Below are 23,365 nucleotides of genomic sequence, written 5' to 3' on the forward strand. Positions count from 1 at the left end.
CAGAAAATTCCACAGGCTCACCATACTCTGGGTGAAAAATCTTCTCATCTCAGTTCTAAATGGCCTATTTTTTATCCATAGACTGTGAGGTTACAGCTTATTAGTCCTTGCTATCCGTGCACGGGCAGTGGTATCTCTGGGCTTGCAGAATGGGAACACCACCCATTCTGGGGAAGGGTCACTAGACCTGAAACATTAACTCTCATTTTTCTTCACAGATGCTGCCAGACCTGCTGAGCTTTTCCAGCAACTCTTGTTTTTCTTCCTGATTTACAGCGTCTGCAGTTCTTTCGGTTTTTAACCACCTGCCAGCCTTACTGATGCCATTTCCTAAGAAATCAGTCACTTATGGGATCACTTTTCTCTGTAAGTTACAAGTTTATAGCTCTGCAAACCACTCACCATCCTAATGTGGAAATATAATCGCTGTTCCGTCAGTGTGGCTGGGTCAAAATCCCTTACGGCATTGAGTTTGCCTACAGCACCGTGCAGTGGTTGAAGGCAGCAGCTCACCACCGCCTACTTCTTGAGAGTAACTAGGAGTGGGCAGTAAATGCTGGTCTGAGCAGCTACACCCAGACCCCACGGGAGAGAATAAAAGGAAACAATGCAGGAACACCACATGATTATCCTCAAATTGGCTAGACCATGTACGCCTATCAAGGATTGGTCTCAAAAAATGAGTTGTCTTACTGATGTCATTTCTTGATATCACCTGACTGATTTCTTAGGAAACCAGTCACTTATGGGATCACTTTTCTCTGTAAATTACAAGTTTATAGCTTTGCACCATGATAATGAGGTGCCACCACAGTAATTTGGGTCTGCTGAGAAAATAAGTACTGTTGATCTTCATGAATAGTATTGTTGTTAGAGTCTAACTTATACATTGAAATGTTCTAAAGAGTTCCAGAGTCTATCAATACACTTTACTCAAAATAACTTTATTTTACTTGTGGGCTCACAGGGACTGTTAGAGTCTGTATCAATTTAACTTTGTAAAGATAACAATACCTCATGTTCTCCAGAGACAGGGTTCACTTTGTCAAGAAACAAACCTTAATATTTTAATAAATCTCCATAACCTAGATTTTTTAATAAGAAATTATTACATTAAAAATTGCAAAACATAATTCCAAAGTAAAATATGTATAGAAGTCAGTTGTGTAGTAAAAGACAGTAACCAATTCCCTTGAAACCAATACTGAAAAAACACATTCTCAAACTAAACCTTCAAAGTATGTTTACATTGAAAATGGTTATGAAAACTAAATCTCCTCCATCACTGCATTTATATCAGCCTGGGGACATACAGACAATTTCACCAGCAGGAGCACAGCAACAGACAAAGGCTAACAGTGTCTTATATTAACCACAATTAAACTGAAAATAATATGTATACATTCCTTGTCTGATCATTATACATACATAAGCTACAAACTAATCATTGAAAAATAAACTCAAAGCTATAAAAGCACAAGGCAAAACAAGAGAACAGTAATTTCTACAAGTATCAGCCAAAACACGCTGAAGATTTGACACATGACAACACTGAGACAGAAGAGATTTCACAACGATAACCACTATTACAGAATCCTACATTGACTTCTAGATATTTTATTGCATGATTTCTTGCAAAACCGTGTTGGATGATAGTCATAGGTTTCTGGATAGAGTAAGAGATTTGGTTACTAGCACTTCTCTCTTTTTAACTCCCAATCACATCACCTCATGAAATACAGTCAAAACTCCAGATGCAGTTGCAGGCCAAATCTGATCCAATTTCACACTTTGGCTCAATGAAAGAAATACTGTACATTTTAAAATTAGAAGTGTGTTTAAATTTATCAACCAGTACTGCCCTGGAAGCAGTCCGGGTTTTTGTAGTGTGCCTGATATGGTACTTACAAGGTAGTACAAAGTCAAATAAAGTTCTAAAACCTGAGATATGCTCACTCCAGTGCATTTTCGTCACTTTCAGAGATGAGACAGCTACAGATTAAGGCCTGTAATAAAAACAATAATTTAGTAAAACAATATGATCAGTGCAAACTGTGGAAGAATGCCCCCACAATGGATAAAAATGCCACGTTGTCTTCAAAGTGATTATAGATCCCTACAAATTATACGTATAAAATGAAACAAAATCATTACACAATTGTAATTTTTGTCTGCTAATTAATACAGTACAGAACAAAAATCAAAATCCACTCACGTTGAATGTTCTATTCAGAGTGGAAAGTGAATACGAATATATAGAGGTTAAGGTAATAGAAATTGAGCTGACTATCAGACTGTTGTGATGAAATCTTTTTTGTGGTTTCCAATTGTATTATGTAAGGCAACAATGCACGAATATTGTAATGTTCTGGGATTGGGGTATTCTAATTGTTATTATAATCAACAGTTCCAGCGGTTGCTACATTCAACCCTATCTAGGGATGAGAGTGGGGTTGTTGTAAAGTTTTCCGTAGGGCACATAGTGCAGTTCAAGGGTCAGAATCAATTTGAGTCAGTTACTTAAAAAGAATCAGCTATTCCACAGGAAAATTGCTTTTGTTAACAGTGCCATTGAGAAGATGAAAGTTCACCGGTTCTGTGTAGTCAGGCTCAAGAAGGAACACCAGGAGCTGTGATAGGACAATACAGTTTGGGCTCTGAGACACACTGGAAGCCATAAGGTGCAGCAAAGTGCTTTGGGTTAGGGCTCAGAAAATGCCACAGGAGTGGTGGAAGATTAGAAGAACTGTCCATCCAGTAATAATTCAATGCAGCTGGGAGTGGAGGCAAAGGCAACCCACAAGCAGCATTTGCTTGGTGCAGCTATGTGGCACTACCAGCTTGGTGATGCTAGCTCTCTGTGGACATGCTGAAATTGTGCCAATGAGTAGGCAGCAGAGTGCAATTTCAGGAATCCAGGCGAGCCACATGGCCAAGAAAAGAAGCTCACCCAAAAGGAAATGAACAGGCTTTTCAGACGTTCCATGACATTACAGTTTTCCAATGAGCTTCAAGTCAAATCTTCAAAAGTGAAGAATTGGAATCCTTTGTGAAGTTTTAAAGAGATTTGATGACCCAGAGTGTAACTAATGTCTGGGGTGGGGTGTTTTGGTGAAATAGTGTGGAACTTGTCTGGACCACCTTTGCTATCTGATATGATAGGTTGTTAGATATCAATTTGTCTGACTTCACCATTCATCTCCTGCTAATTACAGATGTTCGAATGTTATTTGTACTTATTTTGCTGATGTAAAATTTATTTTCGTTTGTTCAAAACCTTGGAATTGCATGGCTTTACTGCCTCAGTATAGTACATGGGATTATCTACTTTAAAATAAAGTCACTGATCCCTGGATTGTAATGTAAAGCTGCTGATCTGTCTGGGATCATAACATGCTGTGGGAGATTTTTTATTTGTGGTCTATCTTCATCAAATTTCAACTTAACCAATCCCAATCCAGACGCCTCCCAAAAAACAGAAACCAAACAGACCCTGTCCCGTGCAGCACCACGAAGAGACAGCTGTTATCGCCGAAGAAAAACACAATTTGTTGAAGCTTGCATAATTCAGGACAATTTGCAAGAATATCAATTCAAAACTTCAACAAAACATGTCCTTTTAAAGCAATCCTCAATATAAATGTTAATGTGATAACAGAACACCAGTAAGAAGACGGATTAAACCAATTCAAAGGTAAAAGAAAGCCAAGGAAAGCAGTATGCACTTGGAAAGTCAACTTTGGATAATGCTACTTGGCCTTAGTTTCTCCAAGTTTACTAAGCTCATGGATATGTTTATTCTGAAACAATTCCATTTTCTTGTCAGCTGGAAGTACAACATTGGTCATCATGGCCTTTACCAACACCGACACAGGGGTTGTTATTGCAGTTGGAAACATGTAAGCCACAGGAGTAAGAAATTTCCTTGCCATCCATTCCATGGGTCTCGATTCTTCTCTGTCACACATCAGAACTCTGTTTCAAAGTTAAAGTTAGGAAAAAAAAAATTAGCAACAGCGCAGAAATATTAGAGAGTACACAACTTTCAGAACCATCATTAAAAACCAAGCACCTATTTACTCAGGCTCAATTTCTTATTTAATAAGTTCTGAGGAAGGGTCACTCGACCCGAAATGTTAACTCCATTTCTCTCCAAAGGAGCTACCAGACCAACTAAGCTTTCACAGCAATTTCTGTTTTTATCTCACATTCTTACTGTTCATTTCATGGAATTAAAAAGAAATGACAAATTAAATTAGAAAAGAAAAACAAATTAGCATTATAAACAGAGGAAATTGACTTTACCCAGGACGAAAAATGCTGTATCTGTCAAAATCCAGCTCTTCAATTTCAGCTTCCACCTGACCCTGTTTCAGAGTTAATTTTAAAACAGAATCAAAAATGTTACTTGTTTAAAACTGGTCATCAAGAACTCTCCTTACCAATCTCCCAGGTATTTTCTAAACAGCCTGCTGAGGGGTGCTATTACACACCTGTAGTGCAGGGGGTCTTAAACCAAGGCCTTTTGGCTCAGAGATAGAAACATTACCACTGTGCCACAACAGCCTTCACAAAATTCTAGTCTTAATAATCCAGGTTTATTCAGCTGATATTAAAGCATGCTATTATGAGCAAGTAAGCAAGCTCTGACGCACTTTGAAGAATCTGAATTAACGTCATTTCAAGATTATTAATTACTGTGTGTGTGTGTGTGTGTGTGTGTGTGTGTGTGTGTGTGTGTGTGTGTGTGTGGTCCTTCCACCGAGAACCTGTGGTCCTTCAACACTTCACCTTTAATGTATCAATGTTTCCTTGTACCTCTAATACCCAAAACAAAACAGTGTCCAATATCTGACCTGACCATACACAATATAGAACTGTATTTACATAACATCTTTCACAATCATACAACATTCCAAAGTGCTTTACAGCTTTACTTACTCTGGAAGTGTATTCACTGTTGCAATACAGGAAATGAAGCACCCTATTTGCATACAATTTTCTTGAGCAGTACTAACATAATAGCCAAGAAGGCATATTAAAATTAAGAAGTCGTATGGCATGCTTGCCTTCATCAGCCGAGGCATGGAGTACAAGAGTTCGCAAACAAAGTTTTAGCTATACAAAACCTTCATTAGATCACATTTGGAGTATTGTTTGTAGTTTTGGTCACCACAGTACCAGAAAGAGGTGGAAGCTTTGGAGAGAGTGCAGGGAAGGTTCACCAGGACGTCACTTGGTCTTAAGGGCATTGGCTATGAGGAAAGGTTAAAAAGGCTAAGATTGTTTTCACTGGAAAGACAGTGGCTGAGAGGAGACCAGATAGAGGTCTACAAAATTTTCAGAGGCATAGATAGGGTGGAGAAATAGAGGCTTTTTCCCAGGGTTGAAATTTCAATTACAAGGGAGCAGGTGGGAGGGGGAAAGTTTAAGGGAGATGTGCAAGGGAACGTTTTCACACAGAGAGCAGGAGGAGCCTGGAATGCACTGCCAGAGGTGTTGGTGGAAGCTGGCATAGAACATAGAACATAGAACAGTACAGCACAGAACAGGCCCTTCAGCCCACAATGTTGTGCCGACCATTGATCCTCATGTATGCACCCTCAAATTTCTGTGACCATATGCATGTCCAGCAGTCTCTTAAATGACCCCAATGACCTTGCTTCCACAACTGCTGCTGGCAACGCATTCCATGCTCTCACAACTCTCTGCGTAAAGAACCTGCCTCTGACATCCCCTCTATACTTTCCACCAACCAGCTTAAAACTATGACCCCTCGTGCTAGCCATTTCTGCCCTGGGAAATAGTCTCTGGCTATCAACTCTATCCATGCCTCTCATTATCTTGTATACCTCAATTAGGTCCCCTCTCCTCCTCCTTTTCTCCAATGAAAAGAGACCGAGCTCAGTCAACCTCTCTTCATAAGATAAGCCCTCCAGTCCAGGCAGCATCCTGGTAAACCTCCTCTGAACCCTCTCCAAAGCATCCACATCTTTCCTATAATAGGGTGCCCAGAACTGGACGCAGTATTCCAAGTGCGGTCTAATCAAAGTTTTATAGAGTTGCAACAAGATCTCACGACTCTTAAACTCAATCCCCCTGTTAATGAAAGCCAAAACACCATATGCTTTCTTAACAACCCTGTCCACTTGGGTGGCCATTTTAAGGGATCTATGTATCTGCACACCAAGATCCCTCTGTTCCTCCACGCTGCCAAGAATCCTATCCTTAATCCTGTACTCAGCTTTCAAATTCGACCTTCCAAAATGCATCACCTCGCATTTATCCAGGTTGAACTCCATCTGCCACCTCTCAGCCCATCTCTGCATCCTGTCAATGTCCCGCTGCAGCCTACAACAGCCCTCTACACTGTCAACGACACCTCCGACCTTTGTGTCGTCTGCAAACTTGCTGACCCATCCTTCAATTCCCTCGTCCAAGTCATTAATAAAAATTACAAACAGTAGAGGCCCAAGGACAGAGCCCTGTGGAACCCCACTCACCACTGACTTCCAGGCAGAATATTTTCCTTCTACTACCACTCGCTGTCTTCTGTTGGCCAGCCAATTCTGTATCCAAGCAGCTAAGTTCCCCTGTATCCCATTCCTCCTGACCTTCTGAATGAGCCTTCCATGGGGAACCTTATCAAATGCCTTATGTTGGCATGTTGGCGACATTTAAGAGGCACCTCGATGGTTACATGAATAGGGAGGGAATAAAGGGATATGGACCGAATAAGGGCAGAAGGCTTGTTTTTCTGTTTAGTCAGGTCATGATGATCGGCACAGGCTTGGAGGGCTGAAGGGTCTGTTCCTGTACTATACTTCTCTTTTGACTACACAAATTGTTCTGATTATGATGTTCTAAGGATAAATGTTTTCCAGAACCCCAGTTCTCTGCTTTTCTTTGAAGTACTGTTCTCTTTTAGCATAATGGAATGGGACTTCTACCCTGATCTGATAACAGAGTGCAACACAGAGGGCCGTGGTGGTGTAATAGTAAAGTCCCTACCTCTGAGCCAGAAGTGTGCCCTAACATCTCCAAACCATGTTGATTCAGCAAACATCTAGAGTGCACCACCGATAGGTTTGGTCACTGCGCAACAGTAATGTTGTTCATATACACTGTGGTTGAGTGTCTACAGTTGGAAGGTGGCAAAGACTGGATAATCACTTCAGATCCTCTGTCAACCAGCTCGCACAACAAAATACCTCCATCGTTGGTTAAAATCAATGATGACATCCTAAAAATTAAACATGTTAAAAAGCAACCCCAACTCAAAGCTGTTCAGGTCCGAAACACAAGAAACTCAGTTTGGAAAGGGAGCACCAGTTTATACAACATGAGAAGAGGGTGCCTATCAATTGGACCACGGTTACTGTGCAATTGTAGCAGAACTGTTAACTGTCAATCTTAGCTGGTTAAAACAAAACAGTAGATTCTGATTGGTCCGAGTGTTGCCATGAAGAATGTAGCTGGATTGACAGTCTCCATGGCCCTTGTCTCATTGAGAAAGCTACTATATACAGGCAAATTATTTTTGCCTACAAAGAAAAGGGTTCCATGTATTAACATATGTAACTTCTGGCACATGTGGAAAAAAAAAAGTGAGGTTGACTGATCAACTTAAATTGCTTTCCAATGTAGTTCCTAGCGCAAGTAGAATTATTTAGTCAAAAGGAGTCTATTGGCGGAGTGGCATCTAATGTTGAACAAGATTTTCTGAGGTTTGCAAGGATAGGGTGGTTGAGCACAATTGACTCGCTGTGACACGTGGTTAGAGTGGGCAACATTCCTGACAGCCATGTGATGATCGGAAAACTGGAGCCTGTACTAACACTAGCCATAGTGCCAGGCAAAGATGTAAGGTCATCAGAGCAACTTGGGCTCTGTGGGAGGCTGTATGCCTTAAAGTCTACGTTAGATCGATGCCAACGGTATGGGGTTCAATCACTATTCTGGTAAGGGTGGCTTGGCAATCTACCTCCTTGCTCTAGCCAAGGTGGAGATCAGGTTGGGTCAGCTTTTTGGCAGGGAACTCCTGAAGAAGAACAGATTGTTGGCCTTTATCTTAAAAGGGATCTAGTGTGCAACATGGAGGGGGCCTAGTTAAACCTTATCTGCAGTAGCACGCTCAAGGTGAATCATCACATCTCAGTAAACATATATAGTCTCTGATGGAACTGCTATATAGATTTGGAAATGATACAGTGAGTTAAATTAATACGACAACTTAGCTCATATTCCCTTGAACTTAGAAGAATGAGGGGCAATCCAATTAAGGTGTTTTAAACGGTGATGTGGAGAAATTATTTTCTCTGATGCAGAAAATAATGTACAATCTATTCCCAGTGTCTCTCGTCACTTAATAGTGTGAATCATTTTCCAGGGTAAGTTAAAAATTTATTCCCAAGTATTTGCATCAAACCTCCAACTAATTGTGCAATGCCTTGATGGGTTACATAAAACCATAGAATCTGTACAGTGTAGAAAGAGGCTATTTGGTACATCAAATCCTCACCAACCCAGCAAGAAGTTTCCTACCCAGACCCACCACTCTACACTGTCCCTGTAATTCTGCATTTGCAATGGCTATAACACCTAGCCTGCACATCTTTGGACTGAGACAGGAAACTGGAACACCCAGAGGAAACCCACACAGATACAGTGAGAATCTGCAAACTCCACACAGGCAGTCACCCAAGGCTGGAATCAAACCTGGGTCCCTAGGCAGCAGTGTTAACCACTGAGCCACCATGCCACCCAGCTCAGTTACAAAGCTAGTACGATTCAGAAAAATAGAGATGTTAACTTTTATAATTCAGTCAAACACTGGAAGTGCTTAGTGGCACAATTTGTTATATTTTGACCCTGGTTTTCTAATTCAATCTGTATTTAACAGTGCTTTGGCACACTAAGTCAAAACTGCCAAATATAACCCTAAGGCAATGTAATCTAATAATTTAGTGCGTCACTGTACTGAAAGGACAGGGTGTATCTACATGGTCAGCAAGACTGCTCCTAGGCAGAATTAACAGACTCACTTTGAAGTAAAATTACATTCAAAATTTTCCAACCTTGGTTTTTGTATATAGAATGGAACTGTTCTTATCTGCTCCTTTTGAAGACTCCAAGTTAAAGTGAGTACACCCTCCAGCTTTTGCAAGTTGAGCTGACTTCAATACATAATCATGATCCACTCGAAAGAAGCCTTCCTGCAAAAGAAGGGAAAAAGAGGCATTCTGGAGAGACTGAAATTGAAACAGAACTGCAGTCTGTATTGTCACAAGACCACAGCTTTCCTCAATGTTTCATTACACTGCTGCTGTCTCTGATGTGTCTTGCTTTTATTTTCAATATTTTTGCATTTACATAGGATTTTTGGCACCCCATGTCACTTCACAGCAGCTTGATCATGTGAAATGAAAACAGAGCAGAATCAGGCAATAATAGGATGATGACAAAAAAAACACTTGGTTGAAGACGTTGGTTTTAAAAAGGAAGCTGGACAGACAGATGAATTCAGTTCAGAATGATGAGTTCTGAAGAAGAGCTGTATCAAACTTGAAATGTTAACAGTTTCTCCCTTCACAGATGCTGCCAGACCTACTGACTTTCTCCAGCAACCACTTTGTTTGTTTCAGATTTCCAGCATCCACTTTTTTTTAAAAATTCATTCACAGGATGAGGGTGTCACTGGTTGGCAAGAATTCATTGACCATCCCTAATTGCCCAGTGGGCAGTTCAGAGTCAGCCACATTGTTGTGGATCTGGAGTCAAACGTAGGCCAGACCAGGTAAGGATGGCAGCTTCCTTCTCTGAAGGGTATTAGTGAACCAGATGGGTTTTTCCCAACAACCGGCAATGGATTCATGATTGTCATTAGACTCTTAATTCCCAATATTTCTGAACTCAAACTCCACAACTGCCGTGGTGGGATTCGAACCCGGGTCCCGAGAACATTATCTGGGTTAACATTCCAGCAATAATAACACTAGGCCATTGCCTCCTCTAAAGTATTTTGCTTTTGTTTGAGCTGCCATGTAAATTTGGAAACTAAAATCTGGTTTGGAGGCAGGGGGGTGGTGGGGGATAACATTGACCAACAATGTAAAGGATAGTTAAAGGAGAGTCATACCACAGTCAAAATGTTAACTGTGTTGCTCTCTCTACAGATGCTGCCAGACCTGCTGAGTTTCTCCAGTGGTTTCTGTGTTGGTTTCAGATTCCTAGCATCTGGGGTATTTTGTCTTAATTCTAATGATAACTTCCCACATGAACTAATAACATATGGTTGACTTCCGGTGATGTCAATTTTAAAAAAATGTCAAAGAGATACAAATAACAAACTTTAGGAACAAATAACAAAAAGCAATGCAGTTCTAAACAACAGGATTTGAAGCAGCAAGATTTCCTCGCTCCGGACAGCATAATTAATAGATATCCTTCATTATTAAACAGATGATCAACTTTTCCCAAAAAGATGATACATGAAAGCTTATCAGTAAAGATCGGAGTCAGGTTTTTTTTATTTCCACTTTTAAGTGCTTTAGTGTCTTTGTTTATATACAATTACAGAGACTAGGAAAATTGAGAAAAAGCACTAAAAAGGACTAAATAGAAACGCTTTAAGTCTTGTGACAGTAGCCCATTATGAAAAATCAAGGCCATAACTGTTCTGTTGCTGAAACTACATTTCAATTGGGATATTTTAAAACAAAATAGATGTAGTGAGTGACCTCCCACACTGATTTTGTAGCCACTTTCTTTGCTGTGTGCCACTATCGAAATACTGAATAGCATTTGGTACATTTGATTTCAGTTCACTCTTTCCCCGACTCCACACACCAAAGGCTTATTTTAAAGGGTTTAGACAAACAGACCCAAGCAGAACTTAACAGCCTCGAGAGTGTCGAAACACAAGTCAATTATTCGACACCTCCAACGCTTGAATTGAATGATGCACAATTTCTCTGCCCTTAGTTCTTGGTCAATGTTCTAAAACAGAGTTTAGTTTGCAGCAGCCCTTCAATGGTCACTTGATGAAATCTGAACTGACATATATACTGGAGCTCTCTTTAAATCCGATTACTGATACACCACATCAATGCGAGCCCAGAAACAGACGCTGGCGTCCCTTATGCAGAAGTGCTCCTAACAAGGAGCAAACCCTTGCCTGTGAACAAGAGCCCACGCCACCACTTCTTAGACCCACGCTCAACCATCATCCCCTCTCAATAGCTTCTAGTTGACAAGTTGCCTTGCTGTTTCTTTTGATGAATCTGTCCCAAACAAAGCAAAATATTGTCCTATTAGCAGCCAGTGGACTTAATCCTGAAATTTTCATCCGCCAGAAAAGAAAGGAATTTGCGTGAGGTTCCCTAGGTGACTACAAACACAACTTTATAGATGTGAATCTCAATAAAGGGAACGGCTCAAATAAAATTAAGATGCACTCATCCATGGCAATTACACCTCAAGGGACATTTTTAAAGGCTTTAAAAGATTTTAAAAAGTGCAATTTATGCTTAAGGATATGAAGGGATTTTATTTTAAAATTTCTGAACGCAAATCAAGTAAAAATAGAAATGTTAAAAATGTTGTACGTTTATCAACATCCAACACGACAATGCTGAGAGCAAACAATATTCCCTTCAGTTTCTTTGTAGGTGATTTATTTAGGGGTGTGGCCACCTTTAAGCATTTTGAGCAGCAGCAGACAGGCAGTATTTTCAAGGATCCAGTTCTTGAATGGCCTGTGCTGAGGCCTCAGCCTAAAGGGAACATTGTCAGAGACTGTCTCAGAATGGATTGGTACCATTAAGAAATGCCATCTTCCCATTGGGAAGAATCCAGGCTGCCGGCTCATGTGGGACCAATTTAGAATGCATTGTCCACAGGCACACAAAGTGTTAAAGTTGCTTGTTTCAATTCTTGAAGGGGCTCCTTCTCAAATGTCCGTGCTTCAGAGGGGTCTGTGTGTGTGTCTGTGTGTCTCTGTGTGTGTGTGGTGGGGAGGTTGGCGGGCTTTAGGCCAACTGCCCTCTTCTCTTTGGTGTTTACATCAACACTCCGGTATCCTTAGATGAGTGCCTCAATTCCACCCACAGTGATCTTTGATCTTAATTTTAATTTTAATTTTGCTTTGATTATTTAACACTTGTTCCTGATTTCCTTTAAGGGATGCTCATCTTTCGGTTTGACTTAATTGCTGCACCCTTGCTGAATACCCTTCGGGGTCACTAACTACTGAATGGAATGTAAAGGGTTATTCCGCAAACTAAAAACTACAGCAATTAAAATTGTTCTCAAGGAATGTGTCTGACAGCGCAGAACCTTCTGAACTTGATATGTACATGCCAGAGACAGGATTATGAGATAAATCAGATATGCTGTAGTGAACTAGAATGGGAGGCCTAAATGCTGGCACAGACCAGCTGGGCAGAATGGCCAGTTTTTGGGCTATAAATTTCTACGCAACAAGAGCAAGAATGGGCATACCATGCTGCATGGCACACAGCCATAAAGACCAGGAGGACTACAGCTTTAACCTGGTCAACTACTAATGGGAAAAGCCTTTATATGGTCATTCATTTAACAGAACCATAGGTACCCTACACCGCAGAAAGAGGCCACTCAGGCCCCAAAATACTCCGGTGCTATTTACTGGCATCAAACTTTCATCCAGTTGTGCAGTGCCTTGATGAGTTTGATAAAATCATAGAATCCCTACAGTGTAGAAAGAGGCCTTTCAGCCCATCAGATTCACATTGACCCTCTGAAGAGTATCCCACCCAGACCCAACTCTCCCACCCTATCCCCGTAACCTAACGTTTACCATGGCCAATCCACTTGACCTGCACATCGTTTATCACAATGGCACTCATGTGTGGTCAATTGCACAGGCCTCTGGAAGATTGCTGCGAACAAAAAGAAAACTCACAATAATCACTGGCCCCAGCACCCCAACACTCCAACCACCCACGAGAAGGACCAGCAGTGGGAGGTGGTGCCCCTGGTATCTGCGGCGGTTGTGAGAACAGGTAGCGGAAGTTTCCAGGAGAGTGAGCTAAACAGAAGAGACTGGGGGCCAAGCCAGCAAACATCATAAACTGTTGAACTTTAAACATTATTCCTTTAATTTCCTAGTTTACATGACGAAGGATTTCAATGCTAACTATTACCTAGCTTCTTTGTTTTTCTACTTATTCTATGAAGGTAATGCTTATCTTTAACTTTGTAACTTTTACTATTTTGTACCTGAGTTTTTTTTGTACCTGAGATGGTGCTATGTATGGCAACATTGGACACTTTTCAACATACTCCTGTGCTTGAGTGCATGTGAAAATAAAATCTCAATCTAAATAACGGCAACTCTAATGAATACATCAATTCTTCAAAGTGACTAACTAATTCCTTCAAAACCATTTAGCAGATTTCATATTTAATCTCTATCCCAATACCTGATTAAATATGCTTATCCTTCAAAGTGTAGAAAAGCCTCTTAGTGAGTATTACACTGCTTCTGAACTGGCAGGAGTTGAGATGCAATTTAGATCAGAGTTTTCCTTTATTCATACTTGGGATATTGGCGTCACTGGCCCAGTTGACCTTGAGGATGCAGGGGTGAGCTGCCTCCTTGAACCATGGTACAGGAGGAATACAATAGTAACATACCTTCCACCCTAAAGAAAACAGGACCTCAATGTCCCAGAATAATTGGTCACTGAAGCATATCAATATTTCATTCATCGAGTATTAAAACAGATCTGTTCAGTACATGCTCCCAGCCCTGAATTCCCACCGGCCAAAGGAAGTCCTTTAGAGTCCACCGAGCCATTGTTCAAACCGGAAACAAATGAAGCAAATTCTTCCCATTTCAGTCAGGTTTGCTACAGACAGGCTGAGCACAGTGAGAGCTGAGCCCCCAGGCTTTGGGAATACCCCTTCAGCTGCCAGACCTCTTCAGCTGCCAGAGGTTTGTCTATCCACATTTCTCCACATCGTTGGCCTCCTTTAAGACACTCCTCAGAACCTGCCACTCAGTCTAATTGAGATAACAAGGTGTAGAGCTGGATGAACACAGCAGGCCAAGCAGCATCAGAAGAGCAGGAAGACTGATGTTTCGGGCTCTAACCCTTTATCAGAAAGGGTCTAGGCCCGAAACGTCAGCCTTCCTGCTCAGCCGTCTGTGCTCATCCAGCTCTACGCCTTGTTATCTCAGATTCTGCAGCTCCTCCTATCTCTGAACTCAGTCTAATTGTTTGGTCATCTGTCCTAATCTTTTATTATAACATTGAGAAAGGACTTTATTCCAAACTTTATTTTTCTAATGTGCTACTGTGATTTTGCACTTTTCAAGGCCTGTAATGCTGGACTTGTTATTTATTTCTAATTTTTTTCCTAAGAATTTGTATTCAAGGATCTGTACTTAGGAACATGCTGTAAGTGATGACTTGAAAACTTTTTGCTGTGCTCATGTGAATATGTGACAATAAAGCTACTTTAATAAAATTCAATATCTCATGTGGCTTAGTTATTACGTCGATCTTTGGTTGCTAACGCCCCCTGGGCATTTTACAATATTGAAGGTGTTATATAAACACGGGTTGTTATTGCTGACAGCCATTTGGCAACGAGGTTCAGAACTGGCTCTGCTTTGGCACTGGCTGATGAAATGACCAGGCTGGCAGTCTGTAACTCATGGCTGTGCGAGCCTCATTCATGTGGAACAGCCAATAGTTGGATATCAGAGTACACCAGATACTCCTGAGCCCATACTGCCACCAGCCATCAAACAGGTAATAGGTTATTTAAATGTTCATGTAAAAATAAATCACAATTTCATGCCGCAGTCACGAATAATAGATCAAACCATAAGGCGTAGAAGTAGTAGGTCATTCAGCTCACCACATCTGCTCCGTCACTCAATGAGATCACAGCTGACCTGATCATCCTCAACTTCACTCCTGCCTTCTCCCCGTAACCCTTGATTCCCTGACTGCTCAAAAATTTGTTTATCTCAGCCCTGAATGACCCAACCGCTGTCATCCTCTATGTCAAAGAATGCCATAGATTAGTTTCCCTCTGAGCGAAGAGATTCATCCTCATCTCTACCATAAATGAGCAACCCCTTATTCTAAGACAATGCTATCTGGTTCTACACTCTCCCATAAAGAGGAGTGACTTGATTTGATTTATTTATTGTCACATGTATCATGTTACCAATTAAAACTCATGCCAGTCTCCAGCACTGCCCTGAAACACAGAAAATAAATCACAACATTGAGTATAAAGGCAGAAAATAAAGAAATGTTCAAATCTACAGTCCTTCTTTTTAAGTGTTTAGTCATGGGCCAGGATCTTGGCTCCTCCAGCCCAATGCTGAGACCTTTACTGACACAAAACAGTTGACCCGGCTCAAATTCCTTCATCATGCCACTGGGATACAGTCGCCATTCTTTGGCGTCCACCCTCACTGGGCCGACCTCGCTGTCACCAGGCTCAAATTCAACCTGCTGCTGCTGACCTGAGTCCTCACTGTGGTCCAACCTGAATGATGCAGCCGCCAAAGATGCCACTGGGTCCAGGACTCGGCCCTGACTCATCTCCGCCACAACCACCACTGCCAGAAACCCAAAAAACTCACCCCTGCCACCGCCGCCAATTGTCTGCGCTGGACCCACTTCACCATCAATGCCGAAGGTAAGTGACATTAAAGAGTAAAAAGATAAATAAAAAGCTGAAGGAAAGGAAAAGTAAAGCAGATGGAGTGGACGGGTCTCGGGCTCAGGAGCCCACACACTACCTACTCCACCGCTGCCATCTTGGAAAATGAGCTCTCCGTGGTTACACTGTTACCTAGCATGTTGCATGTTCCTGCAGTTGGATTACATTCACTGAAAGATATGGTAAAGCAAATAAGAAATACTTCTCTTTACCGCCCCAGATTTGGCCCGGGTTGTCCCTAAACAGCAGAACCCGACATCATGGCCTTGGAAAGCAGCCGCATATTCGTCCAGCTTCTCAAACTCAACAATTTCCTGGACCTGTTTAAATTGAAAAGAAATAGGTATTCTATCGAAATATGGCCAACCAAAAAAAACCATCTTTTTCATATATAACAAGGTGTAGAGCTGGATGAACACAGCAGGCCAAGCAGCATCAGAGGAGCAGGAAAGCTGACGTTTCGGGTCTGGACCCTTCTTCAGAAAATTTTCTGAAGAAGGGTCCAGACCTGAAACGTCAGCTTTTCTGCTCCTCTGATGCTGCTTGGCCTGCTGTGTTCATCCAGCTCTACACCTTGTGATATCAGATTCTCCAGCATCAGCAGTTCCTACTATCTTTGTAACATCTTTTTCATCTTTTCCTCAAAGAACAAAGAACAGTACAGCACAGGAACAGGTCCTTTGCCCTCCAAGACTGTGCCAACACATGATGCCTTTCTAAACTAAAAACCCTTTGCCTCTATAATGTCCATGTCCCTCTAATCTCTGCCTATTCATGTATCTGTCAAGATGCCACTTAAACGTTGCTATTGTATCCACCTCCACCACATCCTCAGGCAGCAAATTTCAGCATATTCCCCGCTCTGTGTTTTTAAAAAAAAGGGCCCCTCACATCTCCTTTAAATGTATCCCATTTTACCTTAAACGTGCATTGCCTAGTAATTGACATTTCTGCCCTGCGAAAAAGACTCTGACTATCCATTCAATCCACTGCCTTTCATAATTCTGTAAAGTTCTATCAAGTCACCATTCATTCTTCGACATTCAAGTGGAAGCAAACCCAGTTTGTCCAATCTCTTTCTTCAAAGCTAATACACTGCAAACCAGACAACATCCTGGTAAACTGTTTCTGTACTCTCTCCGAAGCTTCCATCTCCTGGTAATCTGGTGACCAAAACTGTATACAATATTCCAAATGTGGCCTAACTAAAGTTCTGTACAGCTGCAACATGACTTGCCAATTTTTATATTCTATGCCCCAACCAATGAAGGCAGAATGCCATTTGCTTTATTGACCCCTTATCCACTTGTAATGCTACTTTCAGGAAACTGGGGACCTGTACTCCCCAGAGGGCAGCTAAGCAGTAACCTCATTGCTGTGGGTCTGGAGTCACATGTTAGCTAGACCAGGTAATGATGGCAATTTCCTTCCCTGAAGGTCATTAACGAAGCATCATCATTAGACTCTTGATTCTAGACTTTTTAATGAATTCGATATTAACTTACACCCACAGCAGGATTTGAAAGCCGATACCCAGAACATTGTCAGAGAATCCCTACGCTGAGGAAGCAGGCCATTTCACCCATCAAGTCCACATGGGCCGTCTAAAGACCCACCCAGACCCAGCACCCTAACCTATCCATGCAATTCCCATGGCCAATACACTTAGCCTGCACATCTTTGGACTGTGGAAGGAAACCCAAGCAGACATGGGGAGACTGTGCAAACTCCACACAGACAGTCAGCCTGAGGGTGGAATCGAACTGGGGCCCCTGGTGCTGTGAGGCTGCAGTGCTAACCACTGAGCCACCGTGCCATTACCTGAGTGTCTGGATTAACAGACAAGTGATAATGCCCTTAGACTTTCAGCTGCCCTAGTGTTACCACCTTAAGTCGCACAGGACTCTTCTTCAAAACTGTATAAAACATTAACATTAGTGAAAGGCGTGGAAGGACCAATTGTGCAGAATATGAAGAATTACCCTGGAACCAAGAACTCCTGATGCGTCCATTCAGTGACAATGATCTACAGCTTATAACTAATTTAATGGTATTTTGACATTTAAAATAACTATTTATTGTCTAAAGGATAACAAAATAGCCAAAACACTGAGATCCAAGGGCAAAGACGTTCTGATTGATTATCAGGAGTTTGTAACAATGAATTTCGAGTGTTATTACAAAATTGCTACACACATCAAGCAATGTGACCATTTCTCCGGAGTTGAAACCTGCAGATGTTTCATTGCCACAGTTTAAATGTCACCCAAAACATCGGATTTGTTCAGCATTAGTACCACAGTTCCATCAAGTTGGCTATGATCACATAAATGGGAGATAGTCAAGATAGAGAAAACCTACTACATTCTCGTAGGTGGCATCCTCAAAGGTTAGTTTTCTGCGGCCGATAAGTGTGACTTTGGCAAAGAGTTGGCTTTGAACAATATCTTTCAGCAGCACTTTCCCTGTCTCCCCAGAAGCTCCAAGAATGAAACAAGATTTATTCAGTGTCTTGTACACTTCTCGGAGATTATTTATATCCTGAGACATACTGGAAACACAAAACAAGTAAAAAATCAATTAATTGCTATTATAAAACATACACTAAAACTATTAAGTAGACAAGTAAAAGTTGTCGTTACCAATATCTTCAATAGATTGTTTTCTCTACCTCACCTGAAAGTGGGTTAAAATTAATTGTTAGTCTCCATGGTGACTGTTGTACAAAGCCATCTGGTTCACTAATACCCTTCAGGAAAAGGAAGAGGAATTACTCTGTATGCCCTAACTGTGGGTTCAATTCTCACAACGGCTGAGGTTACTCTGAAGGAGGGGAGTCAGTTAACTCAGTTGGCTTGATGGCTGGTTTGCAATGCAGAGTGAAGCTAACATGGGTTGAATTCCTGCACTGGCTGAGGTTACCATGTCTCACCCCTCCCCTCAGATGAGGACCAGTGACCCCCAAGTTAATCCACCAGCAGTTGTCTCTCTTGAATGAGACAGGAGCCTTACTGTCTGACTTTACCTTTTTACTTTATGTGACACCAGATCCACAACAATGGGGTTGATTCTTAACTGTTCTCTGAAATGCTCCCAGCAAGTCACTCAGTTCAATTAGGAATGGGCAACAATTTCTGGCCTTGTCCGTGTTCCATCAAAGAATAAAGACAAATAAAATTGGAAATGCTGGATCACACTGAACCGTAGTTGCATTCGCTGTAAATCCCTGCCCAGTCATTTCCTCACATGTGAATTATTCTAATAGGGTAAATCTCTGATCCTATCCCACAGAGGTGCATTTTCAACAAGGGTCACAGAGTAACAATCAGGATCAGGAATATTAGCGGAGACTTTCTTCTGGAAGCTAACTACACTACTCCCAAAACCAGCACTGATAGATTGCTACTCATCTAACATAACGTGTCAGACATAAATAAAAGTACAAGGTGCTTGTAGAAAGTGAACAGGTTTGGCAACATCTGTGAAGAGAGGTACAGAGTTAATGTTCCAGATCAATGGCTTCTTTGGAAGTTTTCTACAAATACATTGACAGCAACGCGGGAGATAGACAGCAGGATGCCTTAAAGGTTAACAAGGTTGTCTTTGTGTTGAACCTCAGGAGATAGGGCAGGCATTAAATGAATATTTCGTGCCAGTTTTTACTGTTGAGAAAGAAATGAAGACTAGAGAACTTGGGGAAATATACATTGATGTTTTGAAAATCATTTATGTTACAGAAAAGAAAGTGCTGGAGGTCTTAGAAAACATAAAGGCAGATACATCTCTAGGATCTGATTAAATGTATTCCAGGACGTTGTGGGAAGTTAGAGAGTAAATTGTGGGGACTCTCGCAGAAGTATTTGTCAACATGGGTGAAGTACCGGAGGACTGCAGCATAGCTAATATTGTATTGTTATATAAGAAAGGACATAGGGACAAGCCTGGAAACTATAGACCTGAGAGCTTGACGTCAGTGGTGGGTAAGTGCTGGAGGTGATTCTGAAAGATGGGAATTACATGCATTTGGAGGAACAAGGATTGATTAGGGATAGTTTTGTGCAAGGAAAAACATGTATCACTAACTTGGTTGAGTTTGAGTTTTTTAATGAAGTAACCAAAATAATTGAGGGCAGAGCGGTAAACTTTGTTTACTTGGACTTTAATACAGCCTTTCAAAAGGTTCTGCATGGTATATTAAGCACAAAGTTAGAACACATGGAATTCAGGGCTAGCTTGCCAATTAGATTTATCTTTAGGGGAGAGAGGGTGGGGTGGATGGTTGTTTTTCAGGGATCTGTATTGGGTCCACTTTTGTTTAACATAAATGATTTGGAAGAGAATGTAGGGGGCATGGTTAGTAAGTTTTGCAGATGACACCAAAATTGGTGGTGTAGAGGACCATGGGGGTCATCTAAGATTTAAAAAAAGGGATCTTGATCAATTTGGCCAACAGGCTGAAGAGTGGCAGATAGATTGAATTTGAATAAATGTGTGGGAATTGCATTTTGGTAAGACAGGGCTTATACTATTCATGGTAGGGCCATGGGTAGTACTGTAGAACAAAGTGACGTAGGGGTTTAGGTGCATAATTCTTTGAAATTTGCATCGCAGGGCAGGCAGGTTGGTTAAGAAGGCGTTTAGCACACTTGCCTCATTGCTCAGACCTTTAAGAATAAGAGTTGGGACATCATGTTGAGGTCGTATAGGACATTGGTGACCCCCCTAATGGAGTACTGTGTCCAATTCTGCTCACCCTGCTATAGAAAGGATATTAAACAGGACAAAAGTTCAGAAAGATTCTCCAGGATGTTGCTGGGAATAGAGGGCGTGTGATATAAAGATAGGCTTGGGACTTTTTTTCCACTGGAGCGCAGCAGGTTGAGGGGTGACATTATAGAGGTTTAAAGAATCACCACATAGATAGAGTGAATGAAATAACTCCACGAAGGCCGGTATCCCATCACCAAGTCATCCTTTATTTACAGACACATAGTACAAGACATTGACCCAGTTAGCTCAGAGCCAGCTCCTACAACAAACAGAATGCCTGACACTCCTGTTTGTATCTGTCAGCCAGGATGCCCTGATTGGGGCTGGTCCAATCAGGGAAATCATACTCTAATGAGGACCACCTGGCTGACCTCATTTCAATTGTAACAATGAATGACAAGTGTCTTTTCCCTAAGGTGGAGGGTTTAAAACTAGGGGGCATATTTTTAAAGTGAGAGGGGAATAATTTAAAAGGGACAACTATTTTCAGCAGAGTGGTTTATGCATGGAATGAGCTACCAGAAAAAAGTTACAATATTTAAACACGTTTGGATAAATTCATGGATCGAAAAGGTTTGGAGGGGACATGGGCAAAGTACAGGCAGGTGAGACTAGTTTAGTTTGGGAACGTGGTCAATATTGCTTGGTCGGACCAAACAGTCTGCTTCCATGCTGTTATGATTCTAAGTCACATCAGACTCAAAATACTAACTTCAGTTTCGCCCTCCAGAGACACTGCAAGGCCTGCTGCATCTCTCCAGCAATTTCTGCTTTTATTTCAGATCTCGGAGCATCCACATTCTTTGCTATTAACTGGGTAGGTACCGGACAAGCAAGCTGCCAAGAGTTCACTGCAAAACAGCTGAGTCACTGGCTCGATCATGCATATTAGAAGTTACTCTGAATCAGAAATGACATTCAATTTCTTGAGATACAGCAACATTCATCACGTAACAATAAGATGCATTCCAGTTTATTTTTTTTCCAAAGGAATTTAGACACAAGTCAACATTTAAAAAATGCAGTAAAACTAAAACCCAAAACAGGCACTGAACCTTGGTTTTACCTAGAAATGGGTAGAGGCCCTGGGTCAGAATTCTCCAGATGATACAGCAAATAAGCCAAAGAAAGTGCCAAAGTGCTGAGTGAAAACACACCAAGATTAAAGGCACAGACACCAGGAAATTTCATCTCGCCTTCTCTCAGAGCTTCCGGATTAGCGACTTCCGGACGGTGCTGCCCCCTGCAGCGGAGGACTAACTTGATGTGAACTTCAACTCCAACCATCCCATTGTGACACCAGGTACCATTTTGCATCACTGTGATAAGCCCAGCAGGAAGCATCACTGGACTTTCAAATAGAAGAAGAGGCTAAGAATTGCATTGGAGACAGTTCAGAGGAGGTCCACTGAATTGTTTCATGAGATGAAGGGTTTTCCCTTATGATGAGAGATTCAGCTATGAAGCTCTCTGCAGTTTAAAAGCATGCGAATAGATTCTGTTGAGGTAAATAAGATGATAAAAGGGGATTGACAAAGTTAATGTAGAGAGTGTTTTTCCTCACATGGGGCGATCTTAGATGAGCGGTCATAGTTTTTGGATGGGGTGGTCAGATTTAAAATGGAGATGAGAAATTACTCCTCTCGAAGGGTCATGAATCTGTGGAATTCACTATCATGTAACATTGAGTACATTTAAGGACGGGAAAGACAGATGTTTAATTAGTGATAGGTTGAAACTTTATGGAGAACGGTCAGGGTAGGGGAGATGAGGCAGCGATGAGATCAGTTATGATCATATTAAGTAACGAATAATACTCAAAGCAGATTGTCTATTCACGCTCCTAGTTCCTCTACGAATGGGACAGTGATGCTGTGGTGATAGTGTCACTGTACTAGCAACACAGAGGACAAAGCTTATGCTCAAAGAATGTGTGTTCAAATCCCACCATGGCGATTGATGGAATTTAAATTCAAATTAAATCTGGAATTATAAAACTAGTCCCACAGCCAACCATGACTATGATCAATAATTGCAGTAAAATCCTATCTGGTCCACTCATGCCCTTCAGGGAGGGAAATCTACCATTCTTACCTGGAATCAGGCCACATGTAAATCAAGACCCACAGCAATATGTTTGATTCTTAACTGTCTCTGAACCACTGAGTTCAAAGGCTGAGCAACAAATGCTGACCTCACTAGTGGTGCCCACATCTAATGAAAGAATTTTAAAAAACTGTATTTTGCCATACTTTATCCAAATATTACCACATTGCTGCATTTTGATTTTTAAAAAAGAGACTACAATGACTATAGTAGTTTAAGCCACAGAATTGTGCTAATGTGGAAATTATTCACTGTCGTTCTACCCTTAACCATTCCAGTCTTTTACACAGCAAGGGCACAGAAAATAGAGTTCTCAAAAACAGAAATTGCTGGAAAAACTCAATAGGTCTGGCAGCATCTGTGGAGAGAGAAACAGAGTTAACTGTTTAATGTCGTGACCCTTGTCAGACCGTTACGACATGGGTCACGGCATGAAATGTTAACTCTGTTTCTCTCTCCACAGATGCTGCCAGATCTGCTGAGCTTTTCCAGCAATTTCTGTTTCTGATTCCAGTATCTGCAGTTCTTTTGATTGTTAAGAAAACACAGTTAATGTTTCAAGTTCAGTGACGCTTCTTCAGAACTTGTGTTTGTGGAAGCGAGCTTTGTCAAACACGAGTGAAAACAAAAGTCATAATGATGATGAACAAAGACTAATCTGGAAGTCCTATCAGTGAGAGGGGCAGGACTTCTTCAAGGTGGGTGTACCTGGAAGAGGCGTGGCTGTGAGAGAAACACTAAAATGAAACAGAGAATTGCA

The 23,365-nt window shown here is 41.4% G+C and overlaps 1 protein-coding gene across 1 annotated transcript; it reads right to left on the bottom strand.

Annotated features, from left to right (window-relative positions):
* Window positions 1-936: 936 nt before the first annotated feature.
* On the bottom strand, window positions 937-21,717 carry htatip2 (HIV-1 Tat interactive protein 2). The gene is made up of 6 exons (XM_048545890.2): window positions 21,566-21,717; window positions 18,091-18,280; window positions 15,942-16,049; window positions 9,078-9,215; window positions 4,306-4,367; window positions 937-3,975 (listed from the first exon to the last, which is right to left on the bottom strand). Exons 1-6 carry the CDS (start codon window positions 21,688-21,690, stop codon window positions 3,750-3,752), a joined length of 849 nt encoding a protein of 282 aa, XP_048401847.1. The 5' UTR covers window positions 21,691-21,717; the 3' UTR covers window positions 937-3,749.
* Between the last annotated feature and the right edge of the window lie 1,648 nt (window positions 21,718-23,365).

The sequence above is a fragment of the Stegostoma tigrinum genome, chromosome 17 (genome assembly GCF_030684315.1).
Source record: "Stegostoma tigrinum isolate sSteTig4 chromosome 17, sSteTig4.hap1, whole genome shotgun sequence".
Classification (NCBI taxonomy): Eukaryota; Metazoa; Chordata; class Chondrichthyes; order Orectolobiformes; family Stegostomatidae; genus Stegostoma; species Stegostoma tigrinum.